The sequence below is a fragment of the Schistocerca americana genome, chromosome 1 (assembly GCF_021461395.2).
Source record: "Schistocerca americana isolate TAMUIC-IGC-003095 chromosome 1, iqSchAmer2.1, whole genome shotgun sequence".
Lineage (NCBI taxonomy): Eukaryota > Metazoa > Arthropoda > Insecta > Orthoptera > Acrididae > Schistocerca > Schistocerca americana.
Genome location: NC_060119.1, coordinates 207,396,495 through 207,422,738, shown reverse-complemented (window position 1 = coordinate 207,422,738; position 26,244 = coordinate 207,396,495). Strand labels below are relative to the sequence as shown.

Sequence of the window (26,244 nt, the reverse complement as noted above, 5' to 3'; positions counted from 1 at the left end):
TTTCTTATTTCCATAAACTGGGTCCAAAAAATACTACTCCATTCTTTAGAAATGTGCTCTTCCTGTGACTTACTCATTCTTATTTTCAGCACATTTTTATATACTTAATATGCCACCTTGCCTTGTCTACACATCAATCACCCATACTTTTTTGTCTTAAATTCTCTCCATGTACTGTTGTTCCATGTGCTGTGTTTTGTGACTCTAAATAATGAGAAACTACTTCTCATGATTGGTTTTTATCTTCCATAGTACCTGTTCTGGTGCTACTATTCATAGACGATGTTCTTCCAAACCTTGCCAATCATTTTCTGTAGCTGAAACCCCAGAATTAGACTTAGTAAAATAATCTACTATACTGCATTTCATACTGAAAAATCACACCTTTCAATTATTAGCAAAATTTTTATATTTGTCACTTAAAAATGTAATATGTCAGGCTTTAAAACAGAAAAGTAATACAAAGAACATTAGAAACCAACAGAGCCTTCACTACAATGCCTATAGCTTCAACGAGTAGAAAACTGAATCACAATGCCCGTGCTGGCCATGCTGTTACTTAACGAAAAGCTGTTAACAATCAGACTGTAGACAAACAAATGAAAGATACTACAATGATTGAAAATAATAAATAGGTCTACTGTTTGCTGCACATAATAATATTATAACAGAGGGTTAAGTCAAGGGGCAGCATTTGATATTGTTGTTGTAGCACTGAAGAATGCAATATCAGCAGAAAGAAGCAGGAAATGTTTTTATTTTACTAATGTCTTATCTTACAGCTTAGGTTTCAGATAAAGGTCAAGTTTGGTGGCATCATTAAAGAGTGCAAGAGCAGTGTGAGGAAGAAGGGAGTTAAGTGTAGTCAGACATAATTTTCATGGAACATGAAGTGACAACTAGCACTAACTTGGCAAATTCCCGAACCCACACATCTCATGTTCATTGTACTTTGTTCATTGCGTTAGTTGTCTGGCCCATTTACCAATACTCAGCTGACAACACAGCTAACATGTTCTATGAGCTATAACCAGGCATAGAGAATAATTTAAGAAAGAGAGCTGATGAAACTGAATTACTGTAGTAAGAAAATGTTCTACATATAAATTAGCAAGCAGACGATGTACCCCAAGGGAAAAAATGGGGAGGGGGATGGTGTCCACCCCCATTCCATGTCCAATATGATGCTGCATCTATTTTTCTTCCAAAACATACATGCTCTTACAGCCTTTCATCTGTCTTCTAGCTTATTCATTTTGTGCTTTCTGTCCTTCACATTTTTAAGATATCTGTATTCTGTTTTGCTTACTTTATTTCCTGCAATTCTAAATAGTCATCTTTTATCAGTTAAATATATTGTATATAAACTAGAAACTAAATAATGTAAAAACAATTTTCTTTCTAAATTAAAAATAATTTTCAGGCTCTTGACAATCTATATACAAACAGAAAATATATTTGATAAAATGTTAAGTGCTGCATAAAGACAGATATTTCACAAGTAATAATATTTTGTTATGAATTTTTGGAGAATCAACAGGTTGCATAATGAAAAAGGAGGAGGAGATACAAGAAGAAAGAAAGAGAAATTGAAGTAAAAGAAAGAAAAATCAGCACCATAAGTATTAAGTTTTTTTTTATATCCTGTAATACATCTTTGTTTACAAAACAATAAAAAATGTTTATTATTTTGTGCTGTTTAATAATTTTTATTTTCTTCTCTTCCCTTTACGTCGACGTTTCCTACGTATGTATTTTCTCCACGCACGTTGAATGATGCGTGCTGCTCGACTTGTTGTGAAAAAGTTTACTCTTCTTTCATGTTCAATACGTTCTTCTTCAGCTTTTTGAGTCATTAGTCTGATATATTCCACTTCCTGTATATCAAATCGTTCCTGGAAATTCATTATTAGATTGTTTTGTGAACAAAATTCCACTCTACATAATTAAAAAATACAGGGTGTATCAAAAAGAATCATCCGGTTTGGCACATCTATATTTCTGAAACCAATAAAAATATATAATGAATTTTGTTTTTTGATGAATGGGAAACTCAAAAAGTTTTTTTTATACCTTTTCATAGATGTTCAATATGCCCCCCTTGAGATGCACGGAATATGTCAATGTGGTATTCAAATTGTTCCCACACTGCAGCAAGCATGTCTTGAGTTACAGCTTCCACAGCTGTTATGTGATGTCTCAGTTCATTCAATGTTGTTGGAAATGGAGGCACAGAAACAGAGTCTTTTATAAACCCCCACAAGAAATGATCACATACAGTAAGGATCAGTCACCTTGGAGGCCAGTATGTAAGGCTGAATCATTTGGTCCAGTGTGACTGCTCCATCATTTAGTAATCCTCTGATTTAAAAATTTGCACACTTCCAGATGCCAGCATGATGGTGCCCCATCCTGTTGGTAAATGAAGTTGTTTGAATCAGTCTCCAACTGTGGAAAAAGGAAGTTCTCAAGCATATTGAGATATGTGCTTCCTGCAACAATGTTCTTGGCAAAGAAAAATGGACCATACCCCTTTTCCCATGAAACTGCACAAAACACATTAAATTTTGGAGAGTCTGTCTCATGTTGTACAACTTCATGTGGTTTTTCCATATCCCATATTCTCACATTATGCTTTCCATTTAAATGGAATGTTGCCTCATCACCAAACACTAGGCATCATCCTCCATCCTCCCAAGAAAGAAATTACAGCACTCCTTCATGTGTAAACGTCGACGCGACAAATGCGAGATGGACAGCGGGGGCATGTTGAGCTGTCAAGGTGCACAGCAAATGGATTTCTGTGGACTCCTTGTGAAAATATGATGGATATGTTCGACGTCTGTGTCAGACTCTCGGGGATGACCCAGAGATTTGCCTTTATACAAACAACTTGTTTCTCAGAATTGTTCATACCGTCTAATGCTCTGTGCTGTAGCAGGATCCATGCCACACCTAGTATGAAAGTCACGCTGAACAGTTATCACTGACCAGCACTGCGCAAAACATAGAACACAAAATGCTTTCTATAGTATCGATGCCATTTTTACTAGAACTGAAGTAGGTGCACATTGCTGCTACCTAGCAGGAACCATATAAACCTCGCTCTTTCCAACAGTACATTGTTCATGCACATATCTCAAATAACATTGTAATTATGATTTTTTAAAAACAGATGATTCTTTTTGATACACCCTGTATAAGATTGATGTACATTGATACAGAGAAGTGTTTTATATGAAAATGTAAAAGAAAGTGAAGTAAATAAGTGAAGAATCAGATTTCAAAAATGAGCTACAGCTAGCCAACAGATACAAAAGGTGTCCATAATTAAAGTTCCAGTTTCAAAACGCTGTAGAAAGACTGATGTAAAAGCACAATTATGAAAATCTTACCAATAAATGGCACTGTAAGTGCCTTAACATAAATGGAATTGGCTACAAATGACAGGTGAGAATTGCAATATTTTATGTCTGTGCTTTGAGTTGCACATTATACCATCCATACTGTTCACTGTACATGATTGCTCACATTCCGCAGTCAACAGTTGTGGCACTGTTAGTTAGGTAAGCCCCTCCACCACAGCAAACTTGTACCACATCAGATGGGAAAATAAGTTTTTAATTGTCCTTAGGCTGAAAATTGTATGAAAAGCAAAATTCCATTGATTTTAAATTGTCCTGGGCTACGACTGCATAAAGAAGCAAGATTTTATTGTCCTGGGGCCAAAAACTGCAGTTACCCAAGTTTTGTCAGACCAAAAGAGGTTTGTACTTTCTTTCATCAAAGAACAGCATCTCCAGGCAATCATATCCTCTCATTCATGAGAACTCTTCAAGAAAACATTTTCCATTGAAACCCTATCTTCTTTAATATAACTCATGGTCTGGTTTTCCCTCTGAAAAATGACTCAGTATCTCGTAGTGAGACAAGTGCTTCTTCCTGGTGAGATATTCTTTCCACACATAATAGTCATATGTATGTCACCGAATCCAGCTTCTTGAAAATTACTGCTAAAGTCAAAAGAGCAGCAGTTGCTTCCTGTAGAATTCCACCATCTTTCTCCCTCGTCATTTTCTTCACAGAGATTGTTCCAATTTTCAGAGCTGGAGCTACTCATTTGATGACTTTTGACAAAGGTATAAGAGTGTCATTGTTGCCTACATCAAAATATGATTGTATATTATGTACAAGTTCACAAGACCGAAACTTTAAGGTAGCATCCCTGACTACTTTCCTGCAGGTTGAGACAGAGGCTACATCACGTATATTTCAAATTAACAGTATCACACTTTACACCAACATGAAGTGAATTGGTGATTCACGATCTGCGACAAAAGCTTTGCAGCCACTACATACACCATGTGTGACTTGAGCTGTCAGGGTGGCAATGAGGCACTGCCATCATGTCAATGGTTAAGAATTCTGGAGCTCAGATTTGCACTGCAGTGGCCGTTCCACACAGTGTGTGCCATGAGCATGAATTGTTATGGATGTTCTTTCAGCAGCCTGACTATAGTTGCTTGCATGTCCCATGGATTATAATTTTGTCCTCTCACTGTGATATGATATCTCTAATGCCAACCATCATGGGAGTCCAAAGAACTTTGGTCATGCAGAACCCAACTTTCACTTTTTTCATCTGACATGCAGAAAACAATGGATCCAGACAACCATATGAATGGTTTTTGAATGTTTTAGTTTCCCCACACTGTCACTCAATACTGCGGGTACAGTTTAAACAGTCCATGGTATACTCTGCACAGAAGCTATTTGCCTGCATGTTGTCATTATGAATATGATGAATCTGAGTTTCTAGCAGACAGAATTAATATACTGTTTCCATTTCAGCTATTTATCCACAGAATACCAAAGAATCTAGTGGATTTTACTTCTTCCAGCTTTGTATTATCCACCTCGAATTCCACAAGCACAAAGTTTCCTTTTTTCTGAACACCACATACATAGTCTGTTTCGTGATTATAATCAGTTCATTTTCCAAGAGGCATTTAGCTGTAATGTTAGCAGAAATATATGCTTTTGCTCATTTTAGTCACTGTTCAGTATTGTCACCTGCTGCATACAATATTTTCTTCTGTGTCTCTTCAACACCTATATCATTCACAAACAGATCTAAATGTAGAAAAATGTAAATTAATGCAGATGAGTAGGAAAAACAAAGCCATAATGTTCAGGTATAGCATTAGTAGTGTCCTGCTTGACACAGTTACCTTATTTAAATATCTGGCCATAATGTTGTAAAGTTATATGAATGGAACAAGCATGTGAAGATTGTGGTAGGAAAGGTGAATGGTCAACTTGTTTATTGGGAGAATTTTAGGAGAGTGTGGTTCATCTGTAAAGGGGGCCACCTATAGGATGCTGGTGCAGCCTGTTCTTGAGTAGTGCTCAAATGTTTGAAATCTGCACCAGGTAGGGTTAAGGGAAGATGTCGAAGCAATTCAGGGGTAGGCTGTTAAATTTGTTACTGATGGGTTTGAACAACACAGAAGTGTTACAGAGATGCTTCAGGAACTCATAAGGGAGTCCCTGGCGGGAATGCAAAGTTCTTTTCAAGGGACACTATTGAGAAAAATTAGAGAACCAGCATTTGAAGCTGAATGCAGAAGAATCCTGCTGCCGACAACTACATTTTGCTTAAGGAACACGAAGATAAGATACGAGAAATTTGGGGCTCATGTGGAGGCATATAGACAATCATTTTTCCCTTCGCCCAGGTGTGAGTGGAACAGGAAGGGAAATGACTAGTAGTGGTACTAGGTACCCTCCACCATGCACCGTTTGGTAGCTTGCAGAGTATGTATGTAGATTTAGATGTAGAACAGCAATGGCCCCATTACCAATCCCTTAGCACTCCATATGTGTGGTGGCTTTGGTTTATGACTGGTATGAGTCCTCTATTGATATACACACTCCTGGAAATTGAAATAAGAACACCGTGAATTCATTGTCCCAGGAAGGGGAAACTTTATTGACACATTCCTGGGGTCAGATACATCACATGATCACACTGACAGAACCACAGGCACATAGACACAGGCAACAGAGCATGCACAATGTCGGCACTAGTACAGTGTATATCCACCTTTCGCAGCAATGCAGGCTGCTATTCTCCCATGGAGACGATCGTAGAGATGCTGGATGTAGTCCTGTGGAATGGCTTGCCATGCCATTTCCACCTGGCGCCTCAGTTGGACCAGCGTTCGTGCTGGACGTGCAGACCGCGTGAGACGACGCTTCATCCAGTCCCAAACATGCTCAATGGGGGACAGATCCGGAGAGCTTGCTGGGCAGGGTAGTTGACTTACACCTTCTAGAGCACGTTGGGTGGCACGGGATACATGTGGACGTGCATTGTCCTGTTGGAACAGCAAGTTCCCTTGCCGGTCTAGGAATGGTAGAACGATGGGTTCGATGACGGTTTGGATGTACCGTGCACTATTCAGTGTCCCCTCGACGATCACCAGTGGTGTACGGCCAGTGTAGGAGATCGCTCCCCACACCATGATGCCGGGTGTTGGCCCTGTGTGCCTCGGTCGTATGCAGTCCTGATTGTGGCGCTCACCTGCACAGCGCCAAACACGCATACGACCATCATTGGCACCAAGGCAGAAGCGACTCTCATCGCTGAAGACGACACGTCTCCATTCGTCCCTCCATTCACGCCTGTCGCGACACCACTGGAGGCGGGCTGCACGATGTTGGGGCGTGAGCGGAAGACGGCCTAACGGTGTGCGGGACCGTAGCCCAGCTTCATGGAGACGGTTGCGAATGGTCCTCGCCGATACCCCAGGAGCAACAGTGTCCCTAATTTGCTGGGAAGTGGCGGTGCGGTCCCCTACGGCACTGCGTAGGATCCTACGGTCTTGGCGTGCATCTGTGCGTCGCTGCGGTCCGGTCCCAGGTCGACGGGCACGTGCACCTTCCGCCGACCACTGGCGACAACATCGATGTTCTGTGGAGACCTCACGCCCCACGTGTTGAGCAATTCGGCGGTACATCCACCCGGCCTCCCGCATGCCCACTATACGCCCTCGCTCAAAGTCCGTCAACTGCACATATGGTTCACGTCCACGCTGTCGCGGCATGCTACCAGTGTTAAAGACTGCGATGGAGGTCCGTATGCCACGGCAAACTGGCTGACACTGACGGCGGCGGTGCACAAATGCTGCGCAGCTAGCGCCATTCGACGGCCAACACCGCGGTTCCTGGTGTGTCCGCTGTGCCGTGCGTGTGATCATTGCTTGTACAGCCCTCTCGCAGTGTCCGGAGCAAGTATGGTGGGTCTGACACACCAGTGTCAATGTGTTCTTTTTTCCATTTCCAGGAGTGTATATATATTCTTATTGCAAAGATATGATAGTCTCCGTTCTCCTGGTTGTCTATGAATGACATAGTTTCCCACTTTTCATAACAGTATTTCATGGGCATTGTGGCAAATGCTTTTAAAAAGCCCTTTCAGAGAACCCCAAAACTCAATGAATGACTACTTCTCTGGACTTTCTTTTTCACTACAGTATGGAAAGAGGAAATCTACCAAAAATAATTAGGACCAAGTGATGTGTGTATCCAGAAATTTAAATGACAGCAGTGGTGTGGGCTCATGCTCAATTGGATGTGTAGAGATTAACTGATGAAACTAAGAGGTCATCAGTCCTTCATTTGTGGAACAAGTGCACAGAGAACACCATGCCATAAGCAAGGCAGTAGGACAGGGACTTCAGGAATTGTGTTCTGGACCAGAACTCAAATCTGCAATCTTTCCTTTCCTGGTCTAGCATACAGTTTTAACCTGCCAGGGAGTTTCAAAACATCACATACTGCTCTGTGAGAGACTTCTAAATGAAACAATTACCTAGGCAGTGGTTAAGCTACTTCTCTGCACAATCCTTTCTTCCAGCAAGGGATGCGAGAGCACTGTGAAGTTTAGAAAATAAGAGAGAGGGATGAGTAGAAGTAGAGCTGTGAGGGAGTGTCACTTCAACTAGTAAGAACATTGCCCATTAAAAGGCAAGGGTTCAGATCCGAATCCTTCAAGGAAAGACTCAGTTTGGGAAAAAAATTACCAAATTTTTATTGTAATTTTCATTCATCTTGCTATGTTGATTTATTCTTTCAATAATAAATTTGTTCTTACATTTGCACACTTTTATTTATTTTCCTTCACTCCATTAAAAACATTTTGGTATAACATATGTTTCATTTAGCCAATGTAAAGTCAGGAACATTACAATATTCACAGAAAAACGGCATGATAAAATTTGAAAAAGAACAGAGACTATTTGTAAAACTAATTGCACTATGGAAATAGATGAGTGTGTTTCCACAAAAATATTGAACCTCTAGGATACAGCACAATTTACAGGCTAAGCTACGGGTCTTCTGAATAATTAGGCAGTCCGAGGTTTAACTCAACATCATTTATATACAAGATCTACGCACAGTTCATGCAAAATTAGCTTAAATTAATGGAATAATATACAAAATTATCTTACCTGTAGCTCTCTCATCTGTCGTTTCTCTTCATTGAAGCCATCCATAAGTTCATCCAATTCATTCTGCAGATCTCCTATGTCAGCATCGTATTTGCTTAACACAGTAAGTAGCTGTGATTCAACCTTGATTCTAAAAAATAAATTATTCATTGTTTAACTTTTCTTCTTATCTTTACTTAATTAATCTTAATTAATCCTATCAGCTGCTACCTCATACCTGTTTTATTTTTCTTCTCCCTGTTCTACTTAGGGCAATTGTATGGAAAAGTGACTAATCACACAGTTTTATAAATATCTTTGTTGTCTGCAGAAATGGAAGACAATCCTAATAGTGACTCTTTCACTCATGAATGAAAATTATTGCATCATGACTCCCACTGGAGCAACTCTGTGAAGTTGCTGGTCAATCTTCTGAGTTATGTGGTTGTAGCCCACAAAACATTTATCTTCCTGTTGTTTTGTCCTCAGCTGCATTGAACATCTTCAGTGCACCCCCCCCCCCCTCCCCCCCAAAAAAGAAAAGTTTCACAGGTCATGACCATACAACCCAGAAGGTTCAGCAGCAACTAAAACAACCAGTCATAAAAGCCTCCACTGTATGGTCTCTGTAAAGCTCTCATATTTATCAAGTAGGTGTCACAATTACACATCACTTCTGTGGTGTGTTCTGTTTATCTGTTTATTTCACTATTTTTACATGATGAATGCAACAACCATATAGCAATACTTGAGGTGGAATCTTATAAATTAATTCTTTTACATTCAACAGAGATTTATCTGCTATTATCTGCACTTAATTAAATCATTGACTACTATGTGACACAACATCCTCAGTTACATCATAGTCAGACAGGAAAGTGATGTGCAAGATGGGCTGTGGGTCAGTGATGTAATGTGATAGTAGATTAGTAGATACAAACTTGAGTATTAGTTCTGACAAAGAAAATGCACATCAAATCAGAGGAATGGTGGCAAATAGTTACTTTACAAATTTTCATACTACACATAATGGAAGCTACCAATTTCAGCATTGGTTGCAAAATTGTGGCAGTCCATTATTTCATGAAGAATGGATTTAGTATAACGGTGGTGCTTATAACATTAATTTTTTAAAAGCACCTCCTATGTTATCAGTAAGATGTTTAGTGTTGTAAAATCTATTAGAGGGTTGGCTTGGATAGTTCAACAAGGGACTATCATGTTTGGAAAACTACTGCTAAAGCTAGACATGCAGTGTAATGCAATTACAGAAAGTGGAAACATTTTGGCTTGTCCATCTTGATATGTGATTCAGTTGTAGAGCCAAATACTCACTTTTCAAGAGAGAAAGGGATGCACATTTCAGAGATACTAGCAAAGCTTTTTGTATCACAAAAGATATTGTAAAAATAACAGAATTAATTAAGTAAAGATGTTTAGTAATTGTATAACATGGAGAATTCCATTCAGAAATTTATACTACTTGTCAAAAACCTGAATAACCACCTGCTGCAGCACCGATCATGGCAAGCCATGCAGCAAGGGTGTCAACGAGGAAGTGGAGCCATGCTAACTCTCGTGTATGGCCAGATGCATTACGTTTCTCAGTTCAGAATCCAAGGCATGAACAGCCCAAGCAAAGTGGTTCCACAGTTCTCAGTTGGGCTTAAAACCGGGGAGTCTGGTGGCCAGGAGAGTATGGTGAATTCATCCTGATGCTCATTGAACCACACACCTTTTAAGGTTAGAGGGTCTCAGGAAACACGAGAAGGGCTTCAGTCACAAAGGGTGCAGGCCGAACACAGGAAGAATGTAGTTACAGGAACCATTGGTATAACAGTTGTAAATTGTTGTAGCTGTGTTGGGAAAGTACCAGAGCTCCAAGTGCTAATAGAAAGCACTGATGCTCAAATCATTATAGGCACTGAAAGCTGGCTAAAGCCGGAGATAAGCTCAGCCAAAATTTTTGCAAAGAACTTTACGGTGTTCTGAAAGGATAGGCTAAACATGGTTGGCAGTGGCGTGTTTGTTGCTGTTAGAAGTAGTTTATCTTGTTGCAAAATTGAAGTAGATAGTTCCTGTGGGTTAACAGGGGCAGAGGTCATTGATGCCAACCAGAATAAAATAATACTTGGATCCTTTTACCGACCTCCCAATTCAAATGATACAGTTGCTGAAAGGTTCAAGGAAAACTTGAGTTTGATTTCAAACACATACCTGACTCATACAATTATAGTCGGTGGTGACTTTAATTTACCCTCGATATGTTGGCAAAAATACATGTTTAATTCTGGAAGTATGCATAAAACATCATCCGAAATTGTGCTAAACGCCTTCTCTGAAAATTATTTTGAGCAATTGGTTCATGAGCACACGTGAATAGTAAACGGTTGTGGAAACACACTTGACATCTTAGAAACAAATAATCCTGAGTTAGTAATGATCATCAAAATAGATACAGGGATTAGAAAAACATGGTTGTTGTAGCGAGACTGAATACTGTAACCCCCAAATCCTCCAAAAATAAACGAAAAATAAACCTATTCAAAAAACCAGATAAAAATTCACTTGACGCCTTCCTGAGAGACAATCTCCATTACTTTCAAACTAATAATGTAAGTGTAGACCAGATGAGGCTCAAATTCAAAGAAATAGTATCAGCAGCAATTGAGATATTTATACCAAATTAAAAAACAACGGAGCTGATCCTCCTTGGTACACAAAACAGGTCAAACACTGTTGCAGATACAATGAAGCAAACATGCCAAATTTAAACAGACGCAAAATCCCCAAGATTAGTGATCTTTTACAGAAGCTTGAAATTTAGTGCGGACTTCAATGTGAGATGCTTATAACAGTTTCCACAACGAAACTTTATCTTGAAACCTGGCAGAAAATCCAAAGAAATTCTGGTCATCTGTGAAGCATGTTAGCAGCAAGACACAATCAATACCTTCTCTGCACGGTAGCAAATACTATCAAAGACAGTGCTGCCAAAGCAGAGTTACTAAACACAGCCTTCTGAAATGCCTCCACAAAATAGGATGAAGTAAATATTCCAGAATTTAAATCAAGAACAGCTGCCAACATGAGTAACATTAAAATAGAGATCTTCAGTGTAGTAAAGCAACTTAAGTCACTTAATAAAAGCAAGTCTTCTGGTCCAGACTTAATACCAATTAGGCTCCTTTCAGAGTATGCTGATGCGTTAGCTCCATACTTAACAATTATATACGACCATCCACTCGATGAAAGATCTGTACCCAAAGACTGAAAAGTTGCAGGGGTCACACCAATATTCAAGAAAGGTAGTAGGAGTATTCCACTTAATTACAGACCCATATCATTAACATCGATACGCAGCAGGATTTTGGATCATATATTGTGTTTGAGCATTATGAATGACCTCAAAGAAAACATTCTGTTGACACAGTCAAGATGGGTTTAGAAAACATCATTCTTGTGAAACACAACTAGCTCTTTATTCGCATGAAGTTGACATTGTACCACACAAGCGGCTTGTAGTGAAATTGTGTGCTTATGGAATATCATCTCAGTTATGTGACTGGATTTGTGACTCCCTTTCAGAGATGTCACAGTTCGTAGTAATTAACGGAAAGTCATCAAGTAAAACAGAAGTGATTTCTGGTCCTGCCAAAGGTAGCGTTATAGGCCCTTTGCTGTTCCTCATCTATATAAATGATTTGGTAGACAATCTGAGCAGTCGTCTTAGGTTGTTTGCCGATGATGCTGTCATTTATCGACTAATAAAGTCATCAGAAGATTAAAACAAATTGCAAAATGATTTAGAAAAGATATCTGAATGGTGTGAAAATTGGCAGCTGACTCTAAATAACAAAAAGTGTGAGGTCATCCACATGAGTGCTAAAAGGAATCCGTTAAACTTCAGCTACACAATAAATCAGTTTAATCTAAAGGCCATCAATTCAACTAAATACCTAGGAATTACAATTACGAACAACTTAAACTGGAAAGAACGCAGAAAATGTTGTGGGGAAGGCTAACAAAGGCTATGTTTTATTGGCAGGACACTTAGAAAATGTAGCAGATCTACTAAGGAGACTGCCTACACTATGCTTGTCCATCCTCTTTTAGAGTACTGCTGCACGGTGTGGGATCCTTACCAGATAGGACTGATGGAGTACATTGAAAAAGTTAAAAAAAAGGGCAGCACATTTTGTATTATCGTGAAATATGGGAGTGAGTGTCACTGAAATGATACAGGATTTGGGCTGGACATCATTAAAAGAAATACATTTTTCATTGCAACAGAGTCTTCTCACAAAATTCCAATTGCCAACTTTCTCCTCCAAATGTGAAAATGTTTTGTTGACACCGATCTACATAGGGAGAAATGATCACCATGGTAAAATAAGGGAAATCAGAGCTCGTATGGAAAGATATAGGTGTTCGTTCTTTCCGCGTGCTATACAAGATTGGAATAATAGAAAATTGTGAAGGTGGTTCGATGAACACTCTGCCAGGCACTTAAATGTGATTTGCAGAATATCCATGTAGATGTAGATATCAGTTTGGACTTACGTGTTATTGGTTGTTGCTTGGACAATACTGATGCACAGTAAATGATTGCTGCATTACTACGTCATCTTCAAATACTGTACACATTCTTCCCAAAAATATCCTAACCAACTCTTCAAACACTGTACACTCTCTTCTCAAAAACAATACTCCTCTGAACTCCTTTTTCCTATCTCCTACAACACTGTCTGAAATTGAAGATATTATTAAAAAAAGAGTTAAAAAGATTTATTCTGCAGGGCATGATATGATACCCGCTTCTTACTTCACAAGTGTTCAAATTACATCAGAGGACCCCTGTCAAACATCATAAATACCTAATTTCTAGAGGGAACATTTCCAAACCAGCTAGAACTTGCTAAAATTATACCTCCCTACAGGAAGGGAGAGAAAACGGGCATAGCAAACTATAGACCAATTGCTATACTATCTGCCTTCTCAAAAATATTTGAATACCGTATGTCAATTAGATTAGAAATATTTTTAAATTCTAACATAATCACATCATCCCAATATGGATTTCAGAAAAAATATTTCCACCACACATGCTTTGTGTGCATTTCTAGAAAAGTGCCCACATTTTGTTGACCATAAACAACCTGCTGTTGGTATATTTCTTGATCAATCCAAGGCATTTGACATGGTCAACCACAAGATGCTTCTTGTAAGTAAGGGATTAGAGGTGTAGCCCACAATTGGTTCTGTAGCTACCTCAGTGAAAGAAAGCAATATGTAGAAATAAAAAATCGAGGACACCCAGGCACTGCAGGTCAGATACGCTACATACAACAAATGGCGTCCCTCAGAGCTCTGTTCTTTTCATATTGTTCATAAACAATCTCCCAGAACACATACCAAATGCCAGCTCCTTCCTGTATGCTGATCACACAAATATCCTGATAACCAGTAGAGATGACACATTGCAAGATGCAGTCAATGAAACTACTTATCAATTACAATCTTGGTTTGAAGCAAATAGATTACTCATAAATACTCAAAAAACTGTAAGTATGAACTTCCACACTAGACAAAATCTTACCCCCTTCAATGCAGTTATTGGCAAAGATGACATTACAAGCAGGCAGGACACCAAATTTCTTGGACTTACCATCAATAACACTCTGAACTGGAAACCACATATTGAGGCACTGTCACAAAAGCTGTCACGGGCACACAGTCGGGGATCCTCATCACTGAGCCAGACAGTCGGTGCCAAGCTTGGCCACTGAGACTGGGAAGTGACCTCGCTGCTACTACTACTGCCACGGTCCCCAGCCACAATCAGAACACAGGCCTGCTGCATGTGGTTCCAGCTGCCGCAGTATGACCCAGCAAGGCTGTATCACCACTGCCAAGGCAGCAGATTCCAGTTACACCAGCATATCTACAGTCACAGCAGCATCTACTGGCCACCTTCGTCACCTCTGAGAATATTACAAGCAGAAGCAAACCTCTCCCATAAGGCCAACAACCAATGTACTGCAGTTGATCAAAAAATGTTGTTATTCTCTCATCAGGAGCCATCTGTGGACACACCCCCACAATCCTGTTCCTCATGCCCAGCACAGAACCCATATTCAAATTCGGCAACAGGCAGTGGAATGCTGACCCTGTTTACATTTTAATGGTAGCTATCATTGCATAATCAAACAATGGGAACTGCAGATAGGAATATCAACAATGTAGGAAAAGACAGATTGCTACTTACGGTAAAGAAGATACGTCAAGTTGCAGACAGGCACAATTAAAAATATGGTTCAAATGGCTCTGAGCACTATGGGACTTAACATCTGAGGTCATCAGTCCCCTAGAACTTAGAACTACTTAAACGTAACTAACCTAAAGACATCACACACATCCATGCCCCAGGCAGGATTCGAACCTGCGACCGTAGCAGTCGCGGGGTTCCAGACAGAAGCACCTACAACCGCTTGGCCACCTCGGCCGGCTCCAGGCACAATTAAAAGACACTCAACATATATATATATATATATATATATATATATATATATATATATATATATATATATATATATATATATATATATATATATATATATATATAAAAATAGAGGGAAACATTCCACATGAGAAAAATATATCTAAAAACAAAGATGATGTGCCTTACCAAACGAAAGTGCTGGCACGTTGATAGACACACAAACAAACACAAACATACACACGAAATTCTAGCTTTTGCAACCAATGGTTGCTTCGTCAGGAAAGAGGGAAGGAGAGGGAAAGACGAAGGGATGTGGGTTTTAAGGGAGAGGGTAAGGAGTCATTCCAATCCCGGGAGCGGAAAGACTTACCTTAGGGGGAAAAAAGGACGGGTATACACTCGCACACACACACATATCCATCCACACATATACAGACACAAGCAGACATATTCAAAGGCAAAGAGTTAGGGCAGAGATGTCAGTTCAGGCAGAACTGCAGAGGCAAAGATGTTATTGAATGACAGGTGAGGTATGAGTGGCGGCAACTTGAAATTAGCGGAGATTGAGGCCTGGTGGATAACGGGAAGAGAGGATATATTGAAGAGCAAGTTCCCATCTCCGGAGTTCGGATAGGTTGGTGTTAGTGGGAAGTATCCAGATAACCCGGACGGTGTAACACTGTGCCAAGATGTGCTGGCCGTACACCAAGGCATGTTTAGCCACAGGGTGATCCTCATTACCAACAAACAACGGTGTAACACTGTGCCAAGATGTGCTGGCCGTACACCAAGGCATGTTTAGCCACAGAGTGATCCTCATTACCAACAAACACTGTCTGCCTGTGTCCATTCATGCGACGGGCAGTTTGTTGCTGGTCATTCCCACATAGAATGAGTCACAGTGTAGGCAGGTCAGTTGGTAAATCACGTGGGTGCAAGCATACCTCATGCACAAATGACTGCCAACTCCAGCATCTTGGGCTGGAATGCAGCATCATGTGGTAAACAGTCAGCAGGCTGGAGTGGGTGGGGAAGTGGGGAAGGTAAGGGATAGTAGTGTACAGGTGTGGAGAGGGAAGAATGCTCTCTGGTGGAGTGTGCAGGGACTAGACTGCCCACAGATGCAGTGTTGGGAGTTTTTGGAGCAGGGAGGTGGGGGAAAAAGACACAAAAAAGGAGAGGAGCAGAAAAAGATGTGTGGATGCATTGGCAGCGGGCTGCAAATAAACAGATTGGGAAACAAGGATGGGGAGGACATGATAGAACAGAGGGGTTGGAAACTGTTGGGTGGAGCATGTAGGGAAAGTATGTTACTGTAGGCTGAGGCCAGGATAATTGCAGGGCCGGCCGGAGTAGCTGGTCGGTTCCAGGTGCTATAGTCTGGAGCCGCGCGACCGCTACGGTCACAGGTTCGAATCCTGCCTCGAGCATGGCTGTGTGCGATGTCCTTAGGTTAGTTAGGTTTAAGTAGTTCTAAGTTTTAGGGGACTGATGACCTCAGCAGTTAAGTCCCATAGTGCTCAGAGCCATTTGAACCATAATTGCAGGAGCGAAGAATGTGTTCTAAGAATAACTCCCATCTACAGGGTTCAGAAAAGCTGGTGGTAGAGGGAAGGATCCAGATGGCTCAGGCACTGAAGCAGCCATTGAAAACAAGTGTGTCATGTTCAGCTGCATGTTGCCCACAGTTTGGCGGTTGCCATTCATCCTGGTGGACAGGTGGTTGGTAGTCATACCAATACAAAAACTCTGTGCAGTGATTGCAGCAGAGCTGGTAAATGACATGGCTGCTTTCACAGGTGGTCTAGCCCCAGATTGGGTAGGATAAAGCTGTGACAGGTCTGGAGTAGGAAGTGGTGGATGGGGTGATTTGGCAGGTTTTGCACCTGGGTCTTCCATAGGGATATGATTCTCATGGCAAGGGGCTGGGAATGGGAGTGTCATAGGGATGGACTAGGATGTTGTGGAGGTTGGGTGGGCGATGGAGCACCACTTTAGCAGGGGTGTGAAGTATCTCCATCTGATGGCACGATGATAGGTAATCAGAGCCCTGGCAAAGGATGTGGTTCAGTTGTTCCAGTATGGGGAGGTACTGGATGATGAAGGGGACACTCCTTTGTGGATGGTTTTTGGGGGTCGTTGGAGGATAGGGGGTGTGAGGGTAAGTGGCATGGGAGACCTGTTTGCAAACTAGGACTGGGGGGAAGTGCCTGTCTGTGAAAGTCTTGGTGAGACCCTGAGCATACTACGCAAAGGAGTTTATGTCACTGAAAATACGACGTACCTGGGTAGCCAGGCAGTAAGGGGGGGGGGGGGGGGGTTGGTTTGAAAGGGATGTTGGCTGGCAAACTGCAAGTACTGTTGGTGTTTGTTAGTTTAATGTTAACAAAGGGGCATATGGCACCATCAGAGAGGAGGAGATCAACATCTAGAAAGGTGGGATGCTGGATTGAGGAGGAACACGTAAATATGATGGAAGAGAAGGTGTTGAGGCTGTGAAGGAATGAAGACACAGTGTCTTGGCCATGGGTCCAGAGCATGAAGATATTAATGTACCTGAACCAGAGTAGGGGTTTGTTGTTTTAAGAGACTAGGAATGTCTCCTCGAGATGGCCCATAAAAAGGTTGGCCTAACATTAAAGAGTCCTTTCTCTGGATCCCAGTCCACCTTTCACAGTCACTTACAGCCTTTCAGATTCTGCCAACCCCTGGCCCTCACAAACCTGATACTGCAAAAACACCTCTGCTCCCTCTGCATGATACTACTACTCTGATCACATCTCTGAAATTGAATCTCATGTTCTCCAGCACCTAGAGAAGCATTCCAGACACCACCTCTGTAAGTCATCCAACATGTCGACATCCTATTGTCACCTTGGGCGTCACCAGCCAGACCCTATTGTAACTACAGTTTTCCTCCTCATCCACCCCTCATAGCAGGTAATTCCCTCCTGGCTGACCTTTTCAGCTTGCCATATCCCCAAAAATTCCCTACCAACCCCCACCAAATCCAAATCCTAAACATTCCCGTTACATCTTGTTAACCTTCCCACCAAAACCCTCAATTGTACAGATGTTTCAGTCCAATCAAAAGGCCTCATCTTAACCCTGCACCCAAATTTGATCATGCTGGGCTTGTCAAAGACCAAATCTCTTTCTCCCAGTCCCTGCAATGGAAGCACTTCTTTGCCACCAATCCCTCCAACCAAAATCATCCTGATTCCAACATTGCACCTTGCTTTTTCCAGTTCATAGCACCATCCAACCGTCCCTTCCTCATAACACCAACCTTTCAGTGGAAGAAAAATATGCAACAAAACAAATCCTGACCTAAACATCCTACCTGCAGACAAAGGTGCAGCACTGCTGTTATGAATAGCATTGACTGCCTAGCAGAAGGCCTCCACCAGTTATCTGACTCCTCCACCTATAATATAGGTGATCCCATCCAAGAAGTCCAACACAAACTCATCCCTGCTTAAACCCTTAGGCCCTTCCCCGAACATCTCTCCTGAATCCATTTCCCTCCTCACCCCTATGACACACTGCACACCCACCTTCTACATGCTCCCCAAAATCCACAAACCCAACAATCCTGGATGCCCCATTGCAGCTGCTTACTGTGCTTCCACTGAAAGAATTTTGGCCCTCATTGACCAACACCTAAAACCAATTGCCCATAATCTAGCCTCCCACATCAAAGACGCCAATCACTTCCTTCACTGACTCCCCACCATCCCCATCCCTTTACCTCCTGGATCCCTATTCGTCACTGTTGACGCCATTTCCCTATACATCAACATCCCTCATGCCCATGGTTTTGCTGCTATTCCACACTACCTTTCCCAGTGTCCATCAGACTCCAAACCCACTACCTCATTCCTCATACACCTTAATAATTTCATCATAACCCACAACTACTTTTCATTTGAAGGGAAGGTATATAAACAGACCTTTGGAGCAGCCATGGGCTCCTGCATGGCACTCTCCTGTGCCAACTGTTTTATGGGCTATCTACAGAAGACATTCCTCGCCTTCCAAAACACCAAATCCCTAGTATGGTTCAGGTTGATTGATGAAATCTTCATGTTCTGGACCCATGGCCAAGACACACACATTATTTTCATTCTTTCACAACCTCAACACCTTCTCTCCCATCTGCTTCATGTGGTCCTCCCCCCCCCCCCCCCCCCCCTCAACCCAATGTGCCACCTTCGTAGATGTTGATCTCCTCCTCTTTGATGGTCCATCCGAATCTCTGTCAACATTAAACCTACCAACCATGAACCGTACCTGCATTTTGATAGCTGTCATCTCTCTCAAACCAAAGGTTGCTCAGTATGCTGAGGGTCTCATCAACAGCCAGGCACTATCCCCCAGACCAAATCTGCAAATAGATCTCCTGTGCCATTTCCCCTCAAACCCCAATCCTCCCACAATCCCCAAAAGCCAGACACAAAAGAGTGCCCCTTCTTCACCTAGTAACACCCTGGACTAGAACAACTGAACCACATCCTTTGCCAGGGTTTTGATTACATAACATTGTGTCCTCAAATGAGGGACATATTACCTGAAATACTTCCCACCCCTTCCATTGCCCAGCCAACCTCCACAACATTCTCGTCCAGCCCTACGCCACTCCCAACCCTAAACGCCTTGTCACAATGATATATCCCTGTGGAAGACCCAGGTGAAAAACCTGTGCAATCCACCTGCCAAGCACTTCCTATTTGAGTCTTGTCACAGATTTATCCTACCCCCAGTGAAAGCGGCCATGTCATGCACCAGCTCTGCTGCAATCATTGCACAGCTTTTTATATTGGTATGACTACTAACCATCTGTCCACCAGGATGAACAGCCACTGCCAAATTGTAGCCAAGTGCAAAGCAGACCACCATGAGGCACAATATGCAGCTGAATATAACCTGCTTGATTCCAATGGCTGCTTCACTGCCCGAGCTGTCTGGATCCTTCTGTCCACCACCAGATTTTCTGAACTGTGCAGATGGGAATTACCCTTACAACACATTCTCCACTCCCATAATTATCCTGGCCTTAATCTACAGTTACATACCAACAACCCCCCCCCCCCTCCAACCACCCAACAGTTTTCACCCCCTCTGTCCTCTATCATCTCCTCCCCATTCTCATTTCCCACCCTGTTTATTTGCAGCCCTCAGCCAATGCATCCGCCTGTCTTTTCCTGCTCCTCTCCATTTTTGTTCCTTTCTTCCCCATCTCCCTGTGCCACAACCTCCCTATATTGCACCTGTTGGCACTCTAGTCACTGCACACTCCACCAGACAGCGTTCGTCTCTATCCCCACCTGTACACTACTATCCCTTCCTCTTCCCCTTCCCCACCCCCTCCAGACTGCTGCTTGCATTCCATGCAATGTTGCATTCTGGTCCAAGAGGCTGGAGTTGATGGTTGTGTGTGTGTGTGTGTGTGTGTGTGTGTGTGTGTGCGTGCGTGCGTGCGTGCGTGCGCGCGCGCGCGCGCGCGAGCGCGTGCGCGTGCGCGTGCGCGTGCGCGTGCGCGTGCGCGTGCGCGTGCGTGTGTGCGTGTTTGTGTGTGAGAGGTGTGATTGCTTTTGTGTCTGTATGCATAACTCTTTTACTGAAGAAGGCTGTGGCTGAAAGTTGTATGTGAGTGTCTTTTAATTGTGCCTGTCTGCAACTTTATGTGTCTTCTTTATGGCAAGTAGTGATATGTCTTACCATTACTTAACAATTTTTTCACTTCTTAATATGGCAAAACAATGAATAAAATTAAAAGTTTAAATTGGGGGTTATATTATCTTGACACCAATTTGATTTATTTATTTGTCATGTAGAATTAACAGTGTGAAGATGAACTACACTATGTACTTACTTCTTTGCTTTTAAGCTCTTCTCACTGCGCAGATGTTCCGAGAGCAATTGTTCAAATCTTGCTTCATTTTCAATCAGTTGTGCCTGAAGTATCTCTTGCCTACTTTCACTATCTCTCCAGTCATTAATCATATTTTTTTCTGATTCATTTCTGAAAGATAAAAACTCAAACAACTTTTATTTGTTGCTACTGTATATAATATGCCCTCTCATATAATTTCAGAAAAAATTCTGTGAGAATGCTTTTTTTGAGGACTCATAAGCAGAATAAAATCATATTAAGTGTGGATGAGAATGGATTAATCACCAAACAATTGACTAGAAATGAGAAGCTCTTGAACTGTACACAAAATGGTATGAATGCCTGACAAAATATCAGCAACCGGACAAAGAGCGGGAGGCAGAAGAAGATGAACAATAGGAAGACATACTACAGAGTTATTAAAATGTATCTGGGAATTACAAAGATAGACTGAAGACAGGAGAGTACGAAGTAGTTATATGGGGACAATATTATGAAAAAAAGGTCTGTCTGTTACAGAAATTTGTGGTAGAGGCACGAAGATTCTAAAGGCACAATTTGTTGTATAACTGATTCAGTGAGTTGGATAACGTATTAATGTTTAATTCCATTGGGAATTTTGCACACCACAATATATTTGCAAATATATTTTGGGTACATATCAGCATCAGTCATAAAAACAGAAATTCTTTATATTACAGATTGATTTCGGTCACTGTGTGATCATCTTCAGTGCTAAAAATACAGTTGCATAAACAGGCATATGCCAAATCTACATTGCAAATAGGCCTGTTTATTCATTAAAATTACCACAGTCATGCACTTTGTCATTATTGAAATTTAATGTCTGTTGCTCACATGAAAAATAGCAGTATTTCAGGTTCAGAATTTCATAGGGGAAATTACTGTATTGTTGTTAATGTCTTTTTATTACTTTTTATAGATGCCTGTTACGAATTTATGCTGACAATGTTAATCATTAGGTTGGTCAAATCTTTGAATATGGTAGGAGAGGGTATAATGTCCCATTGTAAAGCGTTAATGTTTTTACATGTAAGTGATGATTTTTGAAATGTAAACAGGTTGTTTCTGATGTTAACTTTCTGTATTTGTTTTTAAGAAATTACTATGTGCTCTTATGTTAGGTATATTCCAGTAAAATCTTGCATCAGAAGGTGTAACTTTCATGTATTTTTTATTATGCCTATATTGTGTTTTTAAAGTTTTGCTATGACTTTGGATTGTAAAAATTTGTCATGTGATTCCTGAAGGTTATTTTATATGTAAGCTTTAGTTTTTCTTTTAATGTATTTGTTGTATTTGGTGTCTGCATGCTGTACAATTTGGAAAATAGAGGGTGCTGTGATGCTTGTTTTTGCGATACTGAGCTTAGCTAGTTGGCTGTGTAACATATAAGCTCACTGTGTGTTGAATCAGCAACTGCTAAGGTTACAAGAGAGGCTCTTCTGTAAATTCAAAAAAATATTGTGTGCATTAAAAGTGAAGATGTCTGTTGGAAGTAATCATCACAGGATATGTTACACCTCATAGAAAATGTTGTACTCTTGTGATATGGGCCTACAATGTTCAAATAATTTGTATGTACAAGAATTTGTGTGCCTGTATATGTTTTTCTGTTTCTGTTTTTTTTATGGTTGTTATAAATAGGGCCATAATTGTGTTAAGATCCTCACATCTGATGGTTCTTATATAATTCTAGCACTGAAGATGGTCGCACAGTGACTGAAATCGATCTGTAAAATAAAAGATTTCAATTTTTATGACCAATGCTGCCATTTATCAAAAATATATAGGTAACATATTGTCATCCAAGAACTAAATTTGACAAGGAGTACAAAAAATATATTGCATCTCAAACAACTGGTAAGCAACCATCCAATGTTTCAAAGGTAGATTTGATTCTCTACTAAATGGTTTCCATATGTCATTAGTGTATTTTTCTATCATTGATATGAACATGAATGCAATCTTTTTGATTCAACTTTCCAACTAGTTATTCCGAAAAATTATTTTTATTCATATACTAATAATGTTAGGTTGTCAAATGCATGTCCTCTTGTTTACAGTCACACATGTAACTGCAACTAGTTTTTGGATGGGATCCACCTTGAGCAAACAGTTTTTTTCCTTCTGTTACCCATGTGTATTTTGCTGAAAGTTACTGCATTGTCAGTGGTTTTTTATTTTCTTTATTGTTACCACATGCTGTGGCATTCTATTTTTTGTTAAACAGATGTTTTTCTTTCACAGTTTGTCATATAATGCAGAACATAAAAAAACACAGTTTGTGGTAACAAGAAAGAAAATAAAAAAACACTGATTATGCTGTAACTTTAGCAAAATATATCTGGGTAAAAGAAGAGAAAGTGTTTTTTCAAGGTGGATCCTATCTGAAAACAAAATTTATTAATCAGCAAACATCGACACAAGAGCTTCAACCTCAAGATGAATATAGCTGGAACTGTGCTACAGATTAAATAAAGTAATAAAATTATGCACTTTTTGTTACAATGAAAAAAATGTATTCAAATTTTTTAAAAATAATAGTTATCCAATTAAATGAGAGGTCCAGGTAGTATTTTCAAGCTATGGAATGAAAATCTGACTTTTAGCTCATGTAATTTTGTACTGTCCCAATCTTAAAAGATATGTTCACACAAATTTTACAGTCTGGATAAATAATTAGCACATTTTACACTTCAAACTTTTACATTATTATATTAACAACTAACAGTTTGGCCTGATGCTAGTCTTTTATAAAAACATAACAATCCCTGATGACAAGTTCATTATTGGTGTTGATACTTTTGTGAAATTATAATTAAAAACACACCTCCACAAAAACTGTAGTGTGATAGTAATTCTTAAAGTAATATAGAAAAAAAATTGTAAAATTTTGACTTTGAACAGTTGTTTCCAGTATATCCAAATTGGTTAATTATTTTGATTACTACCATTTACAAAGGCTTCAATGCTAAAGTTACATTATTTGGTACAACCAACTACCTCTCAATTCATGTTAAATATTGTTATAAAACTGTCCAAATCTGGTTTCCAGATTGCATTCGCTTAGGTCCATATGACCAGTTTGGGGCCTGTTGCTCATCATAAGATCTACTACAAAAAATTAAATCACAGTTGGTTCAAACTACAATGGTTTAATACATATGTTTGGAAAGTGTCAAAATTCTTAAGAAACAGTTGTGCAAGATACCATTTGTTACAGAGTAAACTACTGAATATGGACAATACACTAGTCTGATGTGGCTTTATAAAATTATTTATTAAGAGACCTTTTTGGTGCAACACCTACAGCACTGAAAAGTGCCTCTATCTGTAGTAAATCTACTGATGTAATTCATAAAAAATGCTCCTGAGTGTAGCATATGGAACAGTGATGTAGAACTTAATAGCATTAAAACATTTTAAAAGAATTTTATAAATGTTTACAAAAATTAATTTTTATTTTTTTATTTTTTGTATTTATTATTATTATTATTATAAGAATCATAACTGGTGGCTTCCATGAACTGATAAAATATGTAACAGATGTTCTTACATATAACACATTAACCTTGATCATAGCATTTCTGTGTTATTCAGAGTTTATTCCAATAGCCATGACATGCAAAACTTAATGTAGTGTCTAGAAGCCTTCACAGATCTTCTTTGACCACAGTCAGTATTGGAGATGACTGCCATTGCTGGGAGCTTGGACCGGATCAAACTCCAGTCTGAGTTGCTGGAGATGGCAGTCATTGTGTGTGTGTTTGCTTGTGTGAATGTGTGTGTATTTTCTTTTCTAAGGAAGCATTTGGCTGAAAGTTATGTGTAACATTCTTTTTATTGTGCTTGTCTGCAATTCAGTGTGTCATCTTAGCAATCTATCCTTTTCCTAATATTGTCAAATGAGTTGTTGGATGGGCAGGTGCCACTTAAGCAATTCAGAAAATATGTGTATATGTACATGGTGATGTGATGGGGAATCATGACAGTATAGTTGTGAACAAAGAAAGTTAACCACATTATGCTTTGCCCCCTTGACCTAGGACAAAGTTAAATGATGACAATTTGTATGGATTGATAGTTAATGGTTATGTCCACATAAAATATGGTGCAGGAGGTGAATAGGGATTGGTATATGCCACAGCTGCTTTCACAAGTGCCCCTGTTCCTAATGGGATAGGATGAGCCTATGACAAAACTGGAACATGACGTGCTGGGTAGGTACATGAGACAACTGTCTCTCCTGGTCCCTCCACATGATCCTTGTAGCAAGACAGTTAAGTTGTGTAAGACTAATATAATTTTGCAAGAGGTGGAAGGAGTTTGTGGATGATGTTTATCAGTGTTGGATGTATTGAAAGGTTTTCAAAGCTCTGAAGTGAAAAGTGATTCAGCTGTTCAAGTTTGGGGTGATATTGCTTAATAAGGAATCTGCTTGTCTGTATGTTGTTAAAGGATGTGGTTAGTGTATTAATAGCATGGAAGGATACAGTACAGGGAAATCTTTTTTTTGATCAGATTTAAGGGTAATGCCTGTTGCTGAAAACTGCAATAAAATTTTTTAATTGGATAGATAAAAAATATACTCACCAAGCAGTGGCAGAAAACACACATAAATGACTGTTGTGACTGGCAGGCTTTCGGAGAGACTGGCTTCACCACTGCCTCCCAGACCAAGAATAACCCATAATCCAAGAACCAGTCACAACAGTACAGTGTCCTTAACCTCTCGTCTAAAGCACTCTCTCCTCCTGAATTATTTGTATTATCTAAGGGCCTCACTTTCAGCCCTACACCTTATCCTAAACCTCTCCAGTCCTTTTCCTTCACCCTTCCTCGTTCTCCTTCAAGCCTTCTGCCTGAAGGAGCCATTGGCTCCGAAAGCTTGCCAATCACAACAGTCTTTTTATGTGTATGTTCTGCCGCTGCTTCGTGAGTAGATTTTTTATCAATCCAATTAAATAATTTTATCAGTAATTGATTTTTTCCTTGTAATAACATCTTTAGCACACTGGGTAAACAACTGCTTGTAACTGCAGATGTGTAATCCACAGATGACAAAACTGTGTAGATGGAACATTTTCATGTGGAAGGGATGTCAGTGTGCAGGTATTGTTGATGATCATGGGTCTGACGTGAATGTGCCTATCTATGAGTCATCATATAGTTGGAAGCTGAGGAAAGTCAGAAAGGAAAGATTTTAAGCTTTTGAGATGTAGTGTTGGCAGAGAAGTTGAAGAAACTATGGACTGACAGAATCTGAAAAAAAAGAGTTGAGTAGAGCAGGAGAAAGGGAAGAAGGAAGGACAGAAAACTAGTGTTCA

The 26,244-nt window shown here is 40.2% G+C and overlaps 1 protein-coding gene across 1 annotated transcript in view; it reads right to left on the bottom strand.

Moving 5' to 3' along the window:
* Window positions 1–1,698: 1,698 nt before the first annotated feature.
* Window positions 1,699–26,244, bottom strand: part of LOC124622058 — a 37,434-nt gene continuing 12,888 nt past the window's right edge. Inside the window, exons 2-4 of the mRNA XM_047147629.1 lie at window positions 20,873–21,022; window positions 8,517–8,646; window positions 1,699–1,895 (exon numbers count right to left, since the gene is read on the bottom strand). Coding sequence (XP_047003585.1) covers window positions 1,710–1,895; window positions 8,517–8,646; window positions 20,873–21,022 — 466 coding nt within the window. The 3' untranslated portion in view covers window positions 1,699–1,709. The remainder of the gene's footprint in view (window positions 1,896–8,516; window positions 8,647–20,872; window positions 21,023–26,244) is intronic.